Here is a 17,292-nt window from a genome sequence, read left to right on the forward strand (position 1 = left end):
TTTTTTGTCTATTGAGAAAATATACATTTCCACTAATGTTCTGATTTTAAGACTTCACATTACAGGGCAAAAATAGAGTCTTCTTTTTAAAAACAAAACAGAACGAAACAAAAAAAACCACCCATCCAATCAAGTGGCTTTGTAATTTAATTTCTAACATGACTGTTGTTACTAGTAAATGGTGTAAACACAGACTGAGTGCAATAAACCTCGCTTCCATTTAGCATTAATAATATTAATGATCAGTACTTAAATCACACGCGATGTTCTTGGACTGTAAAAGAAACATCACCAAAGAGATTTTCCCTGTCTGGTGCCGACATAATTTAAACTCGGCATAAAATTGTGTTCTGTTGGATGGAATCTTTCGGCGCTGCAGGGCGGGGAGGAAGAAGCAGAAAGAGGAAATCTATCTCTCAGCGGAGACCATCCCTCCTCGCAACCCCTCCCCAAAACTTTCCCGCTCCAGACCCCGGCCAAGACCTGGGGGCTCCCACCCTTCCGCCCGACCTCCCCCAGCCGCAGGAGCTGCTCGGTACTCCGCTCTCATTGCCCGTCGCTGTATCACAAACTGTCGGAAGCAAATCGCTGGCTCAGCAGCTCGCATGCACACACACAGTCACACGCACCGCTCACACGCACACCACCCGCTTAGCCCGTATTTTCCCATGTAAAGGCTGCAGCCTCCCCCCCCTCCTCCCCCCCGTTAGCCCTCCCTCCCCGCCGGCTTTTTCCCCCTCCCCTGCCCTCTCCCTCACTCTCTCCTTGCCGCCCCCAGCCTCGGGACGCCAGGACTCCCCCCGGGACCCCCAGCCCCGCCCCGGGACGCCTCGGGGAGGCTCCTCCCGGCCCCTCGCCCCCGGCCCCGGCCGCGGCGAGTCCCGCCCGGGGAGGCGGCGGCGGGGGAAGGGGGAGGAGAGGCGGCGGAGCGCGGTGCCTCCCGAGGAATCAGACGTGCGGAGAAGGGAGGGAAGGACGGGCCGGGGTGGTGTGGGGAGGGTCCCGGTGCCGGTCCCGCCCGCGTCGCCTCCGCTCCGGGACCGCGGCGAGAGTCGCTTGGGGCGGCCGCCACCCGCCGGCTCCGCAGCCGGGCCCCGCGCCCATGTGCTGCCGGCACCCGCGGCGGCAGCCCCAGCGCCCGGCGTGAGAGTAAGTATCCCGGCTCCCTGTGGCTTCCCCCGGCCTCCCGCGCCCCTCGAGCCCGGCTCTGCCCGGCTGCATCCCCGCCCCGCTCGCTCCCCGCACCGCCAGCCAGCAGCCGCATCCCTTTCCCGTTCCACCGAACTCTGCGGACCCCTTTCTGCTCCCGGCTCCCCGCTCTCCCCTTCCTGTCCCGCATCCCCTTCCCCTCCGAGGCCCCCATCCTCCTCGGATCTCCCCACTACTCCGCATTCTTTCCACCCCTTTCTCCCGTCCTCTTGCTCCCCTGCTCTCCCCTGTACCCCTTCCCGCCCCTCGCACTCCGCAGCCTTCCCCTCGCATCACCCCGGCGAGTTTCACTTCCCGGCCCCCGCTCTCCCTCGGGGAGCCCCGGAGCTCTCGGCCGCCCCCTCCTACCCCGGAGCGGAGGAGCGGGGTTTTGGGGCCGGAGGGGCGATCCCACGCCCCAGAGAGAGTGCCGGGCGTGGGCTGGCAGCGCCCGGGGTGCGGAGCGGAGCTGCTGCCCCGCGGGTTGGAAGGGTGCTGCCCCTGTATCCATCCCGATCTCGTCCGCTAGTTGAGGGAACCATTTCCCCCGAGTGCCGTGACCCACTTTGCTGGAGACGTTTGGTGGAACGCCAAGACGCGGGCGGGTCCTTCCCCGGGAGATGCCTGCGGAGGGATGGAGGCGGCCCGTGCCCCGCTCCAAGTTTCTGTCCCCGAGGTTAGGGCTCTGGCAGGTTGGAAAGCGTTCCTGCAGATGGGCTGTGTCTGCTAGGAGCTGAGCGTGTGGCTTCTCTGCATCTCGGGCCTTTCTGAGCTTTATGGAAGAGACTTTTTTTTTTTTTTTTTTTTTTTTTTTTTCTTCTCAGTGTTTTAAAAGTAAACAAAAGTTTTGTGTGGTGCACATGCTTAATTTCACTTACAGGCACTGTCTCTGCGTTCCCTCCTGGTGCAAAGGGAGCTTTAATTTTATTGCCTGCACATTAATTGAGTGCACTGATTGCTGTCTAATCATGCTTAGAAAAAAAAAAAGCCCTTGTAAATGGCCATCGGAATTCATTTATAGGAACTGTGAGAGGTGATCATAAATCTACAGATACAGTTGGAGCAGCAATCCAGGATGGATTTAACAAGAAATATACACCAACCTTTCGGAAGCAGCTTTCCTGAAACAGGCAAACGCACTACAGAGCTGGGAGGCTGCGAGTTGTCTGGGAGGAGCAGGAGCTAAAGGTGCTGCGTTTGGGCTGGGAAGAGGCAAAGAGGTTTTGTGTTAATGAGGTTTACTGCTGCCACGGGGGTCTGGGATTGAAAAGCTGTAGGCAATGTGAGCGGTTTGCACAGAAACTGTGAGGCCATGCCTAAAGCATGTTGCAGGAGGAGGGATGAATGAGACCTCGCCTTTTTCTCTATCAGCAGAGGGAAGGTGAAGACGTGCAGGGGTGAGAGGTGATCAGGGAAGCTCTGGCAGGGCAGCACAGCCTTCATGCCCACGCTGCCCCCCCCATAGTGATGCTAGTGGCTGCAGGAATGGGACAGAGATGTATGATGTCTTCGTGAGAAGTGCTGGAGGAAGAGAAGATGCTCTGGCAGATAAACTCTCCTAATGTCAGTGTTACTGAATTTGGCTTTTTCTCCTTTCTGTTATTTAATCAGGGACTTTTGTCTTCATGATGGGAGGAAACATCCCCCTGGCTTTTAGGATCCGAGCTTCTCTTGTTGTGAGGATTTGCCAAGGCTGAGAGACTCTGGATTATCCCTAACATTCTAAAATACAGAGGGGCTTTCTGTCTCTCCATTGTGAGGGGCTTGGTGCAGACGTGAAGATGGCTTCCAGCCTCACCTGCGCCGGTGTGGTCTGGGCTTTCCTCTCCTTCCTCTGTGCAGCGGCATCCTGTGTGGGCTTCTTCATGCCCTACTGGCTCTTGGGGTCTCAACTGGAGAAGTCGGTTTCCTTTGGCACTTTCCGGAGGTGCTCCTACCCGGTGCGGGATGAGAGCCGCCAAACAACCATCATGGTGGAGCAGTGTGGCCGCTACGCCTCCTTCCAGGCCATCCCCAGCACCGAGTGGCGGATCTGCACGGTGGTGACGGGCCTGGGCTGCGGGCTGCTCCTCCTGGTGGCCCTGACTGCCCTCATGGGCTGCTGCGTGTCCGAGCTCATCTCCAGGACCGTGGGCAGGGTGGCAGGAGGCATCCAGTTCCTGGGAGGTAAGTGCTGCCTGCTTGTGCTGCGGTGTGGATCTTCACACTTAATTTGTATGGGTGTGGAAGCTTTGGGAAGAGGAAGGTATGAGGCAGACCACTTGGCTTGGCCACTTGACCACTGAGTGGCTGTCTGAGTGTTTGAATGTGGCTTGCTCACCTACGGTTGCTCTTGCACTGAGCCCCATGCCTGGTTGTTGGACGACCATTGAGAACTACCTGAGAGGTTCAGCTCACATTTGAGCTAAAGACAGGGAGGGAATGTTTAACCCTGGTAGAGGAGGTGTGAGGAGGAACCCTGCCAGGCTGCTGGCTCCATTCTGCCTGGTGGGGTTAGAGGAGGCTGCGGTCTAGACACTGCGTAGGAGAATCACCTCCCATTCTTTTTTTAGCCTGCGAATTGTATGGCTTTAGCCGTGGAGTGTTTGAAGGGTATGAGACAATAAGCAGGATACTCTGGCGTGTTTTTTATAGGGCTGTTTTCCCAGTAAATCATCACTCTCCCCTGTCATCAGCAACACAAGGCTCGGTGGCACTCACTGTCACCTCATGCCACTTGGTGTATGCTTGCCTCCATTAGGGGATGAGTTTATGTGCCCAGGTGCATTTGGGCAGTCCTTCTGGGCCCATTTCCTGCCCTTCTCCCCCCAAATTGAGGTGCACCCAGATAGGACAGTGGGCTCCCATCCCACATGCAAGATGCAAACACAGCTGGGGTGCAGCTTAGGGGACACAGCCAAGGCCCTGTAAGGGACCTGTGTTAGGCCTTCAGCTGGGCGGTGTTAGCATGGCTCTCCACCGGCTGCCAGAAGCCCTGGCTCTGACTTTTGGAGCATTTTCTGCACTTTAGAGCAAACTGACCCTGTCAATTCACCCTTCCCTCAGTGTTGCATTCCTGTGTTCAATCTGGCTGACAATTTGAAAACGCAGCAGCTGCTTGAGAGTTAACTCTGCTGGAAACTGCTGCTTCGAGAAGGCTGCTTCATTATAGAGCTCCGGTCAGGCAACCAGGGCGTGGAGAGGGTTTTCAATTCAGCAAAGCTCTGTGAGCCCACGTGGCCTGGCTAGTTTCACTGAGAGCCATCACAGGCTCTGCTTGGGCTTTAACCACCCCCTCTTTCCAATTGCTGCTCTGCTCATCTGGTTTTAATTTGTGTTTGGTGGTGCTGCATGCCTGGGTCTGGTTACAGCCACCATAGTGAAACATGGTGGGGTGGATGGACAGACGGACAAGGGGACATGGGAGGTGTTGGAGACCCTGCACCGGGATGTCAGCGTGGGCCATAGATGTGGGCTCTTCTCCCAGGTGTTCTCCCACTTAAGGAGAACCCTTCAGACCGTGCCAGGACCACTCATGTAACCGCGCTGCATCTCCTCCCTCTAGAAGGGAGTGAACATCTCAGGAGGTGACAATTCAAAGATATGTGAACCTGTGATAGGAAATGAAAATTGCCAGCAACTTTACTCACAGTTCAGAAATTATTTACACAGCACGTCCAATTTTCCCCTCTACTGGGTTTTATGGTTGTTTCTCATTTCACTCAGCGCTGCTGGAAATGTGTAAGAAATGAACAAAGTGAGAACCCATCATTTCTTAACCTGCTTAAAAACTGTCTGTGGGGACGTCAGAGAGGGGCCAGATGGCTGAAGCCAGTGTTTTGGCTGTTCTGAAGGCACGTATGGGGGTAAAGATCAGATCCTTACATCCTTCACCAGATCTTCATCTGCTATTGATCAGTACAGCTCCATTGTTTAAATGACATAGCTATATTTACACAGATGTTGACGTTAGGCATTATAATCATTAGGCTGTTTTAAGTCAAGCCATGAGCTGTTGGGGTTATTTGCTATACAGGAATGTGGGTCTTTGTTCCCCGTACAATGGTTATAGGTTGAGGTATATACCATGAGGTGTGCTTTGACTATTGTGATTGCCATTTTAATTGGCCTCCAGCTGGAGATCTAGCCAAATATAACCCTCACAAATATTTTTACTGGGGTTAAAAGAACCTTCTACCATTATTATTATGAAGGAAAAGCCCAGGGAAAAATAAACAGTGCACTGAGTGGTGCCTGTAACTCATGTTCTGTTCCGTTCCTTTCCCTGCGTTTGGGCAAGGAGATGGGTAATGGTTTCACTTTCTGTTTCTTCTCATCCTGGTTGCCTGCACCAACATAGCTGCTGCAGACAGTGGTAGAGGATGAGTGTTTGAATAAACTGCATTTTTCTTGAAGTTAGAAACCTGCGTAGGCATATTCAGCGTAGCTGGTTTAAAGTTATAATGGTGTTCTGTTAGTCTAGGATCTAAGTAGGTTTCCCAGTAGGGTTTAAAATCATGGATTGATGAGTAGCTAAGCCAACTGAGAGCAGGGAGGCTAGTGGGTGGGTGAGATGTAGGCTGCCCTATGAGTTGCTGAAACTCCTTCATCCAATACTGGAAGCATTTTTACTGCCATGAAAGGTGGCAGAGAGGCATATTTACCAGAGGTGCTGAGCAAACAGCCTGATCCTCTTCTTCCAGCAGTAACAAAGAGAGGGAACTCCAAGTAGGTCAGTGGAATAGCACCTGTGCAGAAGTAGTGCAGCTTGCACTAGCTGAACTGTGCCAAGGTTTTACAGCTGGGATTTCCCCAGTTGTATGTGGCAACTCACGCGATGGAATTATTCATGAGTGCTTATGGCACAAATCTGCTCTTATCATAAAAATTGAATGGCAGAGCCTGCAAGAAACTGCAGGTCCATGCGGACCCGGAATGGCTCTTTAGATATTGGTTGTTTTTATGTACTTTGTATGTGATATTTCAGACAATCCTGCCTAAGCAGCATACATAGATTTTATGTTGACTCTGGGATAAGCTGAGTTTATGTTCCTAACAAAAAGGTTGCATCACAGTCTTTTCCATTTGCAATTTTAGGAACCACTTCCTTTCCCATGTATAATCACGTGGCAAGGCTGTAGCTGTTGCAGCAATTGCTTGCATGAGAAACAGTGCTATCATTAGCTTCCTCTAAGCTTCTACTAAGGCAGTTTGGGCAACAAGAAGTACCCAAAGTCCAGCCACTTCTTCAGTGGTCAAACTGCTGCCGCAGTATCTCAGCAAGATGCTTCAGGAGCATTTCTGTTGGAGTGCTTTGACATGCTGACAACCCAGGTGAAAGTTATGCTGTCTGTAACCTCTTGAGGGCACAGTTATGTAGATAGATACAGTCTTTGCTGGTAGCAGTAAGCGCAGCGTTTCCAGCTGGTTTACTTTGGATGTTTGGAAGATAAAGAGATATGTAATGTAGCTAGAACAGATTGCAAGGATGCATCTTTGACCATAACTATTGAGGACACAACAGCAGGAAGCAAAGTTTAAGAAATCTATGGCAAATTAGAGTCTATAATTATTGATCTTCTTTTCATTGTATCTTGGCAAGTCAATTCTACTTAAGTGAGGAGATAGAAATTTGCAGCTCAGATATGACATACTAATTTGGTGAATAGTTTCACTCTGCAAATGCAGAACAATGATTTTAAGAGCATAGCAATAATCTGAAGAACATAATGAACTGAAAGGTTAGCCAGTTTTATGAGAGACAGCGGATTAAAAGATGCAAGTATTGCAAGGATGGTCAATTTAAAGAGTGTTATGCTGGCAAGGTGAAGCTTTTCATTAAAATGGTCAGTGCACAGGAACTATAGATGAAATTTCCACTTGCTCAGAACTCCCCTTGGCTCTGCAGGAGGGCTAAGACAAGCTCAGAGAGTTATGAATCCAGGGGAGCAGAGCATGCAGTGACCTGCTGACTTAGAGGCCCCTCTGAATCTGACTCTTTGGCCTTGATTTTGAGTGGCATATGAAAAATGAGCTCTTGCCATCATTGTGAGTAGCCGTGTGGCTTACACTGTCATCTTCAGTACTCATCACTTGCTGTGCGAGCAGTGCACACGTTTTGTCAATCCTTTCAGTAAAGAAAGAAGCGGTACTTTCTTTTCCAATCCTCATTTCTCTATTCTGTTTCTCTTGTGTCTCATGGGAGCTCTTACAATTCCTGAAACTAAGGTCCTTTAATTGCTGGTTAGACAACATGGAGAGCTCTTGAAGTGGGCAGTGGTAAAAGGAGCATTTAGTTAGAGAAGAGGGGGATGAAGATTCTGGCAGCTTCTGATTTCACCTCAGGAAAAAGATGGGGCCTTCTGGAAAAAGTATCATACAAACTGCCCCAGGATTCTTATCCAAGTGTCCTGTGCCAATAGTGACCGTAACAGTTTCCGTCACCTATCACCTGCTCAGGACTGCTGTGTGTGAAGAAGGGCTGATTAATGTAGCATTTTCCATCAGGATGAACACTGAAGGTGTGGCAATGTGTTGTCTTGTGAAGAACTCTCAGAAAAACTCTTGAGATTTTAAAGAGAAAAAGCCAAAGGAGGTGTGCAAGTTAGCATATTAATGGCTGGATGTGACTTTGCAAGTGAGATAGTCAAGGTCTAAGATGCAGAGGGTAGAAAAGGGAAGAGAACTAAACCCATAGCACTGTGAGACCGTGTAGAGAAGCTATTCCTCAAAGGAAGTGCTTGAGGAAACAGCTGAAGAAATAGGAGGGCCTCTTGGAAAAGACGGAGTCTGTGAGCCTAAAGGACAAGAAATGTGGCCTGCAGCCAAATGCAAGGAGAATGAAGGCAGCCTTGGGTCTGAGATTAGCTCAGGAAAAGTCATTAGGGGCTTTGGTGAAGGTAACTGCAGATGACTACCAAGGCTAGAAACCGTCAAGGGAAGGAAATGAACTGCAGGCAGTGACCAGTAACCATTATTTTGTCAGCTATTATATTGACAGCTGCAATGAGACTTTCTGCTTTCTGCATGGAAGGCTAAGGTCAGGATCATTTTCTGCCTATGGGGAGAGAGCATAACTGGGAAAAAATAACAGGGAGAAAATGAGCCTTGGTGGGAGCAGGAAAGATGGCCAAGAGACTTCCAAGAAGGAAATGATTACCCCAAACCCATTTGGGGAGAGTCCAGGGAGAGGTGTCTGTTTCTACCCAAAACCAAGCACTATTCTTCCCCTCCAAGTTTGCTTCTCAGGGCTGTCTTACACGTCTTTCCCTCTCTTTCATCTTGTCAAATGCAAAGCTTCAGTGACTTTGCTGTGCTGTAGACGTGTGACAGGGCGATCCTCACCCAGGACAAAGATGAACTGCATGCTAGGTATTAATCCAGTGCATACATGTGCATGTAAAGGCATTGCAAGAGGGGCTTATGAGAGGAACGGATGCCTCACCAAAAGGTAACAGAAGAACAAAAAAAGGCACGTGGCACTGTTAAATGTTACTTGTGAGTGATTACATGTCATGTTGTAGCCTGATAGATTCAGCAGTAATAAGGTCAGCAGAGAGCACTGTGACTATTTAGACTGAGGTCTGCCTTAGCATAGGTTGCAGGACAACCTTCGTGTAACTCCTATTTGAACAAGAGTGTATCTCTGAGGAAAAAAAAAACAAACAACAAAAAACAACAAACAGCCTTTCAAGTCTGAATTTAATTCCAGGAAAACAGGATCTTCATAAGTCGTTCCAGTGGTGAATTATACTGACTGCTTTTCGTCCAGATCATTAATGCAAATATTAAAAAAGTGTAGCACTAAAAATAGATTACTGCAAAATCACATTTGCTTAAGGATCACTGTAATTATTCTTTTAAGATATTCTTTTAAGATCCACCAGTTTACTTGTTTTTAATCCATTTAAGCTGTGCTATATTGTGCCTTCTTTACCAAAACCTGTCTGGAAGCAGCTTCATGGCATCAGCGTTTCACACTATCACTCCAGATTTCTACAGGCATCCACCAAGAGATTAAGTGTAGTGTTTTGCAGCATCATCCTTTTTTAGGTTGACTGTGCTTCCCTTGACTCGCTGAAATGCATCCTGTGGCAGCTAATGCTGATGTTCAGTGCCCGCTTCCCAGCACTGAAAGTTGCCTTCATCTGCTGTGATAGTGCACAGGTCAAATTCCTGGATTTGGGTCTGGAGTCCAGCTGAGGAAGGCTGGGAAGCATTATGTTTGGGAAGATGCTAAGAACGAGGGAGTTTAGAAGGTGATGTTATCTTTAACAGATTTTGTAGCATATGTTCCATTGAAGATTAGCCAGCTCCCTCTCTGCTGTATTCAGACAGAGAATAGGAATTAAAATATAAAGCAAATTCAAAACAAAACATGAACTGATGCAATATATGTTCTTTGTCGTTGTTGGTTTTTAAATGACATCAATTAGATTCCTATTCTCTTAGTCAGATGTAGCCTGTATTGCTTAAATCTTTTATCAGTGCATTGCCACCAAATCTGACTGGAAGGGAATCGAGGTTAGCAGGTGCTTGTATGTGAAAAAATGTGAAAAAAAAGCAGGCACTTAGATTCCAGACAATCCCCTTTCCTGTGACTGCCTTCCCTTTGGTTGCACATGTCCTTCCTGAAGCCCTAAAGGCTGCTGACCCAGCAGATCTACCAGCACTGCTCTTTGCACAGTCTTTCCCTAAGGAATCCAACCGAAGGAGACCCAAGTGAACAAATGTTTGCTGCTCAAGCTAACACCAGCCATTGCAGTGGAGCAGGTTAGCAAGCAAGATTAAATAATAAACATTACTGGTCATAAAGTGCAGAATGATTAGCTCTGAGGAGGCCATTCCTGTCATCAGGGGCATGAGGAGCACTGAGCAAGCAAGGAGTTGTAATAATCTTGGAACACTGGAAATGCAACCTGAAGAAGAGAGATGGTGCTGGGAGTAGCCTTCATATTTCTCTGCTTCCGTTCTTTTCATTCTGTCATCAGCCAGTTGAGATGTCTTAATTCTTCTGGTGCACCAGAATCATACTGGAGAAGCAGCAGGGCCTTTATCAGCTACAGATTTTCATGTGTTCTTTGAAATGAAGGACACTCAGTGCAAATTATGTCAATATTTCTGTCCTAAAGGTAAGAATATTTGATTGTGACATTAATCTAAGATGGGTGTGGATCCAAGGTTGTCTCTTCTTGAAGTGTTACCCAAGTGAATTAACTTGTCTATAGTTAATTGGGCTCTGAAACAAGCATTCTGGTTTTTTTCCTCACCAGTTATAGTCACTCCTAATATAATTTTCAGCTAAATAGGGGAAAAAAAAAAACATGCTAAGTTTCAGCCTGGAGAAAGATTTTGGTGCTTTGGAAGCACAATTAAAATGGAAATGCTGATGTATAAAAAAAAAAGAAAAGATGCTGCTAAAATATTGGAAAGAGTTTCTTTTCTTCCCTTTCCTATTGATGTTAAAAAAAAAAATGATGTTCTGAATGTTGTTGCAGCTGCGTTGGATTTCAGCAGATTTTTGCATTAAAAACAACATTTTTGATCTATAGAAATCCTGGAGTGCTGTTTTATTTATCTGCAGAATCAAGTTTAGGCTTCTTGCTTTTTTATTTTTTGCCCTTTTTTATTAGGAGGGAACAATGATACTCAGCACTTCTGTGATGCTTTTCATTTCAAAGGGCTTTGCTTGCATAACCTAATGAAACTTCAGGAAATGTAAGACGTGGGAACAAATAATCTATTTTGTGGGTACAAAGTCAGAGTAAACTCCGAGTTACTTCTCTTCTGATCTTCTATGTTTGTATTGTTTAGAGCAGAATCTGGGAGTTAGCAATTTTATTTTTGCCTTGAAAGTTGTGGCTTCTTTTGGTTCCTGAGCTCCGTGAGATGTTTGAATGTTGCTGGGAGCTTCACTTTGGCATCAAAGTGTTGCAACGTTTTCCAGTGCAGATGAAGTCATATTCCCCACAGAGAGGACAGAATAGTTCCCAAAGGCACATTTTGCAGGATTTTGTCTGGTCTAGTGTTAAATGCTTTTGTTTTCTTCTCTCAGGAAACACAGCTTAGTAGGCATTCCGCTTGGAACTTTTCCGTGATACTCAGCCTGCATTTTTCCTTTCCTTGCTCACATCCCTTTATTTCTCCAATGCATATTTTTACCTTCTGATCTCTTTAACTTTTGTTTTACAAAGTAGAATAAGACAGCTTTCAGTTTCCTTCATCACCTGGATAAAGACAAGCACGTGAGAGCAACCAAGGCATGCAGAGGCGTTGGAAGGAGCATGGCTTAGTGAAGAAACATGGAATATATACATACCACCTAAACATCACCTACAGCCACATGCCTTGTGGTGTCCATCGTGTTGGCTGTTTCTTTGCTCAAGGATTTCTTTTGGCTCATTGTAATATCTTTGTTGATTTTAGAGATATTAAGCTTTCTCTGTTGCTCTGTTGTTGTTGTCCAAGGACCTAAATAGCATTCAGACCATAGAGAGATAGCGTTAAGTCGCAGAGGACCAAGAAGGGCACTCTCTCCTCAGTCTTGGGATGACCCTGGCACCACAAGATATCACAGGTCAGAGAGATAATATTGCATTTGACAGATCCCTTCTAACAGCTGTCCTGTATCTTCTCAGGCATGAAAAATTGAGCATGGTCATTGCACCCTGACAATGCTTGCGGTACAGCTGATTCACTAGGCTTGATTAGATCTCATTTACATTGTTTGTTCCACTGTCAGTCCTCTGATGTCACAGGTACCTCTGAGAACAGATGCAGATTTGTCTCCCCACTTTTCCTTAGAGCCTTGGCTGCTGAAATCAACAGCAATACTCCTCCATGGGAATTAGGGCAGGGCAGAACGGCTCAGCACAGTTGGTACCTATTGAGCTCATGAGATTTGGAGGAGGCTGGTGTTGCATAGCAGTGCAGAGAGCTTCTTTGCGTGCCACATCCTACCTAATCCTCTGGATACTATGTACTAACTGCATTAGTACTTACGCATTAAAATAACAGTCATTTTAGAGGGTTACTGCACCAAGAGCTGAGTCCACCTTTTTCTGCAGAAATCTGGTAAACCTCAGTCTTTCATAAAGACTGACTATTTTGAATCAATTTGTAGACTTTTAAGTGAGGTTGGCAATAGTTTGTAGGACTCGTGGTTTGTAAAGCAAATGCTAGGGAAAGAAAACCTGAACAATTATCTATTATAAATTGTTGTTATTTTTATCTTGTAACATGACCCGAAAGGGTCTACAGAGAATGAAGCAGAAAATACAGTGTTTTGATAAAAACATATCATTTCTGCAGTGATGTAAAGATTTGAACCTTTCCTTTGCAGTTTGACAGTTCACTTGTCTTGTATTGTCTCCCAATAAAGATGACTTTGCCATATAAAGTGGTATTGTTGATTTGAGAAGAATGGCTTTCTAATAAATGCAAAGAGATACGGAGTTTGTCCCTTGAATTGAGGAGAAAGGATTTGAGATAAAGCCATGGATGATCAATCTGGAATTACAAAAGCTGCTACTGAAATACAGCACTCTATGAAAGGATATGAAACCCGCTGGCATAGTGGAGTGTAAGAAATAGCCTGAAGGTTTCTGAAGAGTGTGCTTCACCACTTCTTAATGAGTTTTTTTGTGTGTTTTTTTTCTGGTTTTTTTTCTGGTTTTTTTTTTTTTTTTTTTTTTGTGAATCTGCAGCTGAAAGCCCATTTATGAATATATTTTCCTAAAAAAAATCAGAATAAAAAAAAATCAGAATAATCTCGATATTCTGAGCTTAATAAGCAATTCAGGTCAGGCACAATACAGCACAATGCCAATTGTTGGTATGGATTCCCAGGACACATTAGAAAGTGCTTAGTTTCAAGGAGTGGTAGAAACTGGTGCTAGGGGACTCTGTGAATGCATGCATGAGAGGAAATCTCTTTGGACTTAGTTTTCAGCTTTGCTCAGATTTGGCCCAGATGCTGCTGTATGTCTGCGAGCTTCGACTTTTCCTTTGGAGCTGTGCGTGTCTGCCTGATGCCAATTGTACAAGCGCTTTCAGTCACACAGAGTTACTGCTGTCGCTATGGTTGCTGCTATTATAATGCAGCAAGTTCTAGAAACCCATCATGCAGATCACTGGGGGAAAAGACAGCTGCTAATCCAAAGAAATCCGAAACAAAGTCAGACTGGGAAAAAGAGCGTTCTTTGAATTCGTGACATTTTTAAATGCCTTCAGACATGCATAGCATGTGCTGAGTCACTGAGGGCGTTAGGGTGTTTCGGGTGCTGTGTGGGTTTCACACATGAAAATACAGAATATCAGCCCTGGTCTGTGCCTCCAGCTTGTTGGGTCTGCTTCCATCTCCCCTGGCATTGTAGCTTGCATGGAATTCCATTTGTTTACAAGTACTTTTTCTGCCACAGCATTAAAAATATGGTGAATGGCACTAAACACTGGGATAAAGATCTTTACAGCCAAGACAGATTCCCAGACCATTATGGGCACATTCTACAAAATTAAGAGATTGTTATAAAAGTCAGCATTTTTACAAGAATTTCTTTTTATAGGAGTCCCAGTGGATGGCTTAGGAGAGCTCTGTTCAGTCTCCACATCTCCTCTCTAACCAGAGACTTTCTCTGCACCAGGCAGACTAGCAGGAGCAGGACTTGGCCTCTCAGACCAGGTTGTGGTGATAGAACCCATCAGCAAGGCAAAGCTACAGACCCAAGACTCACTGTGTGGCCAGGGTCTAAGGCAAACACTGATGTGTGCTGCCCATCTGTCCCCCAAACTACTCATAACTCTGCAAAGCACTGAAATCATGAATTAAGGACAAACTACTCCTAAGAAGTAAGGTGGGCTGCACAGCTTTATGGCCCCTTCTGCTACAGTAGTCTCAGAGGATACCCCTATAAATGAATGCAAGCACAGTTCTGTTTGCTAGATTAGGTTTTTTCTTAACAGTGTTTCAAAGTAATGCTGTGCAATATTTAAGGAGTAAAGTGATTTCTTGGTATCCTACAGTGGAGGGATGCTTTGGAAACCATTCTCCTTGTAAGCTCTGAGCCATCTGTTGAACACTGTCCATTGCTTCCTTCTTGTCTCATGTTAGCGTTTGATTTTATTCTTTCCTCTCCTCCATTGGCTTCAATTCTCTCCACAGACTGTGGGAAGCGACACGATGGCTGAAGTTAGTTTGTACTGAGCCATTAATAACTCTGTTTAGCTTGTTCCTCTTTTCCATAACAATTTGCAATAAAAACTGTGTCAGGAAAGAGCTCAGTGACCTGCAAGGGCTGGGACAAGCCTTGCGCTGGAGATGGCAAATTTGCTTTGAAGCCTCTAAGCTGGAGATCCGGTGCTAAGAACACAGGAAGCAGGAAGGATAAATACTGTAACTTTTCATCTCATGCATAAGAATTGCCATCTGTTTTGATCTTGTGATAGAGAAAAGTCATTCTGCTTATCTCACCTAAAATAGTGGCTAGTCCGATTACAGGCTTTCCTGCCTAGCACCTTTTTAAATTCAATTTGGCTGCCTGTGCCCTTGGCACTCAGTGGGTTTCATTAAATTTCACAGCAGTTAGTTTTCATTCCCTCTGTGACACCTTTTTATCAACATTTGACTCCAGTGTAATTTCAAGCAATTGTGCTCTTTTTTTTTGCAAAGCGCTTGTACCATAACAATTTGGCAGAGCAGGTGGGGGAAAACGACTCAGATACCATTGCAAATCCACCTAGAGAACTGATGGAAATCCGGGTCCGCTCAACACTGTTTTTTTGCATGCAATGATAAGAAAAGGGAGCTGCTTCCCTTCCTTCTCACTTGGTATCAGCCATGACTGTCAAAAGTGCAGTTAAAGAGCTTGCTGTAAGAGGCAAATTTCTCTTCCTTCAAGCTAATCGCAGCTTTATTTTAAAAGCAGAGCTAGTGGACTGCAGCTGAACTGACAGCCTGAGGTTCTGAGACGAGCCTTCTGGAACCCAGGATGCATGACGACAGGGGTTTTCTTTTCAAAACCAGATGAGAAGGCTGGTTTGCTAGGAAAGTGTGTGTGCATGCATGTGTGCAGGAATGCAGAGAGCAAACGTGGCTGTTTTCCATTTAGTACATGATGCTTAGTCCCTGTGGGTGGGGTGAGGGGAGGTGGACACCCCAACACGACCCTGGCATTGGTTGGTCACACCATTGCTACCTTCTCCCTGGCACATAATAGTGCTTTCTCAGGGCTGTGTTTGAGACAGATGCTGGGTGTCAGTGAAGGTGCTTTTGAGATGTGCTCCAAAAGGCCATCATTTGAATTGCATCAGTCTGTCCGAAAGGTCTTTCTCTGTCTGCTGGGGCAATTAGAACATGCAAAAATAACATGTCACGGCTTCTCAGTCAAATTTTAAACTGCTAATTAAAAATGAGGCTTAAAAAGGCCTAAAAGTGAGCTCTGCAGACAGAGGTAACTCAGAGACTGACAGAGCTGTCTCACTGCAAGCCAAGGGTAGCTGCGTGGGGGAGACCATAAATCATTTTCAGAATAAGACTTCTGATTGATGAAACTTTTCCTCTGTCTTCTTGAAGGAACTAGCCTGAGTCCTTCCAGTTTAAACTAATAGAGCACCTGATTTTCCTATACTTTGAGGTCTCCATGATTACCTTCGCTGATAAAGTATTCCCAAATGCACATGGACTTGGGAAGGCCGTTGAATGCCTCAGGAAAGCTGGAGGTTACGGACATTCCCCTGCCTCCTTCTTAAGAAGAGGTTTCCCATGGACTTCCTTCTCAGACCTTTGCATACGTGTATGTGACAGCTATTTGATGGGCTGGCTGACTGTAGTTTACATGTCAGGCAGTTGCTTGAGCTGGTTGGGAAGGAGTTCCAAAAAAAGACATGGTGCCTCACTTGCTCTGCCTCCAAATGTCATAGAATCGTAGAATCCTTAGAGTTGTAAGGGGCCTTTAATCCATCTAATCCAGCTCCCCTGCAGTGAACAGGGACACCACTGCTAGATCACCGCTAAGTTGCCCAGTGCCTGATCCAGCCTGGCCTTGAAAGTCTCCAGGGGCAGGGCATCACCGCCCTTGCTGTAAAATACCTTTTCCATATATCTAACCTAAATCTTCTCTCTTTGTGCTGAAAGCCATTTCCCCTTGTTCTATCACTGCAGACTGTGCAAAAGAGACTGTTCCCTTCTTTCCTGTAGCTCCCCTTTAAATACTGAAAGGCCACTCTTAGGTCACCTCTAAGCCTTCTCTTCTCCATGCTGAACAGCCCCAGCTCTCAGCCTGTCCTCACAGGAAAGATGTTCCATCGCTGGGATCATTTTTGTGGCCCTCCTCTGGACATACTCCAGCAGATCCATGCCTCTCCTGTACTGAGGACTCCACACCTGAATGCAGTACTCCAGTGCAGAGCAGAGGGGCAGGATCACCTCCCTCACCCTGCTGGCCACACTTCTTTCGATGCAGCCCAGGATACGGTTGGCTTTCTGGCCAGGGGCACATTGCTGGCTCATGTTCAGCTTCCAGTACCTTCAGGTCTTTTTTGGCAGGGCTGCGCTCAATTCTTTTGCACCTCAGCTTGTACTGGAAGTGAGGGTTGCGTCAACCCAGATGCAAGATCTTGCACTTGGATTTGTTGAACCCCATAAAGTTCACCTGGGCCCTCTGCTAAACCCTGTCTAGGTCCCTCTGGATGGCATCCGGTCCCTCTGGTGTAGATACAAAGTTACTTAGTGTCTCCAGAGACTCAGGCTACCAGATGGCCTTGAGAGCCATGTGCTCCAGATGCCAGTTCCAAGTATTGAGCCATGAGATGCAGCATCTATCAGTATAGCTGAAGTCAGCCCTGGCTCACATCAGGCTGGAAGAGGTGGCCTCACCACTTCTTCTGGGGGAAGAAAATGTCTTTTTAGAGCACAGTGTGAGTGTGTTGACCTCTGGCTCATGACTGAAGTCTTGCTTGTTTTTTCCAGGTTTGCTGAGAACTTTGTTTTATGGATGAAGGTGTAAGTGTTAGTTTGTGTGAACATTTTTTTTCCTACTAAGCCAATTGTAAGAATACAGAGTTTTCCTTGGTCTAAGTATGATGGCACAAAGTTAAGGATGTTTACTGTGGTGTTTCCAGCAAGAAGTT

The 17,292-nt window shown here is 46.5% G+C and overlaps 1 protein-coding gene across 1 annotated transcript in view; it reads left to right on the forward strand.

Moving 5' to 3' along the window:
* The first annotated feature begins 837 nt into the window (after window positions 1-837).
* Window positions 838-17,292, forward strand: part of LHFPL6 (LHFPL tetraspan subfamily member 6) — a 136,864-nt gene continuing 120,409 nt past the window's right edge. The window contains exons 1-2 of the mRNA XM_048933546.1: window positions 838-1,149; window positions 2,800-3,354. Of these exons, the coding sequence (XP_048789503.1) occupies window positions 2,970-3,354 (385 nt within the window). The 5' untranslated portion in view covers window positions 838-1,149; window positions 2,800-2,969. The remainder of the gene's footprint in view (window positions 1,150-2,799; window positions 3,355-17,292) is intronic.

Source organism: Lagopus muta, chromosome 1 (assembly GCF_023343835.1).
Source record: "Lagopus muta isolate bLagMut1 chromosome 1, bLagMut1 primary, whole genome shotgun sequence".
NCBI lineage: Eukaryota > Metazoa > Chordata > Aves > Galliformes > Phasianidae > Lagopus > Lagopus muta.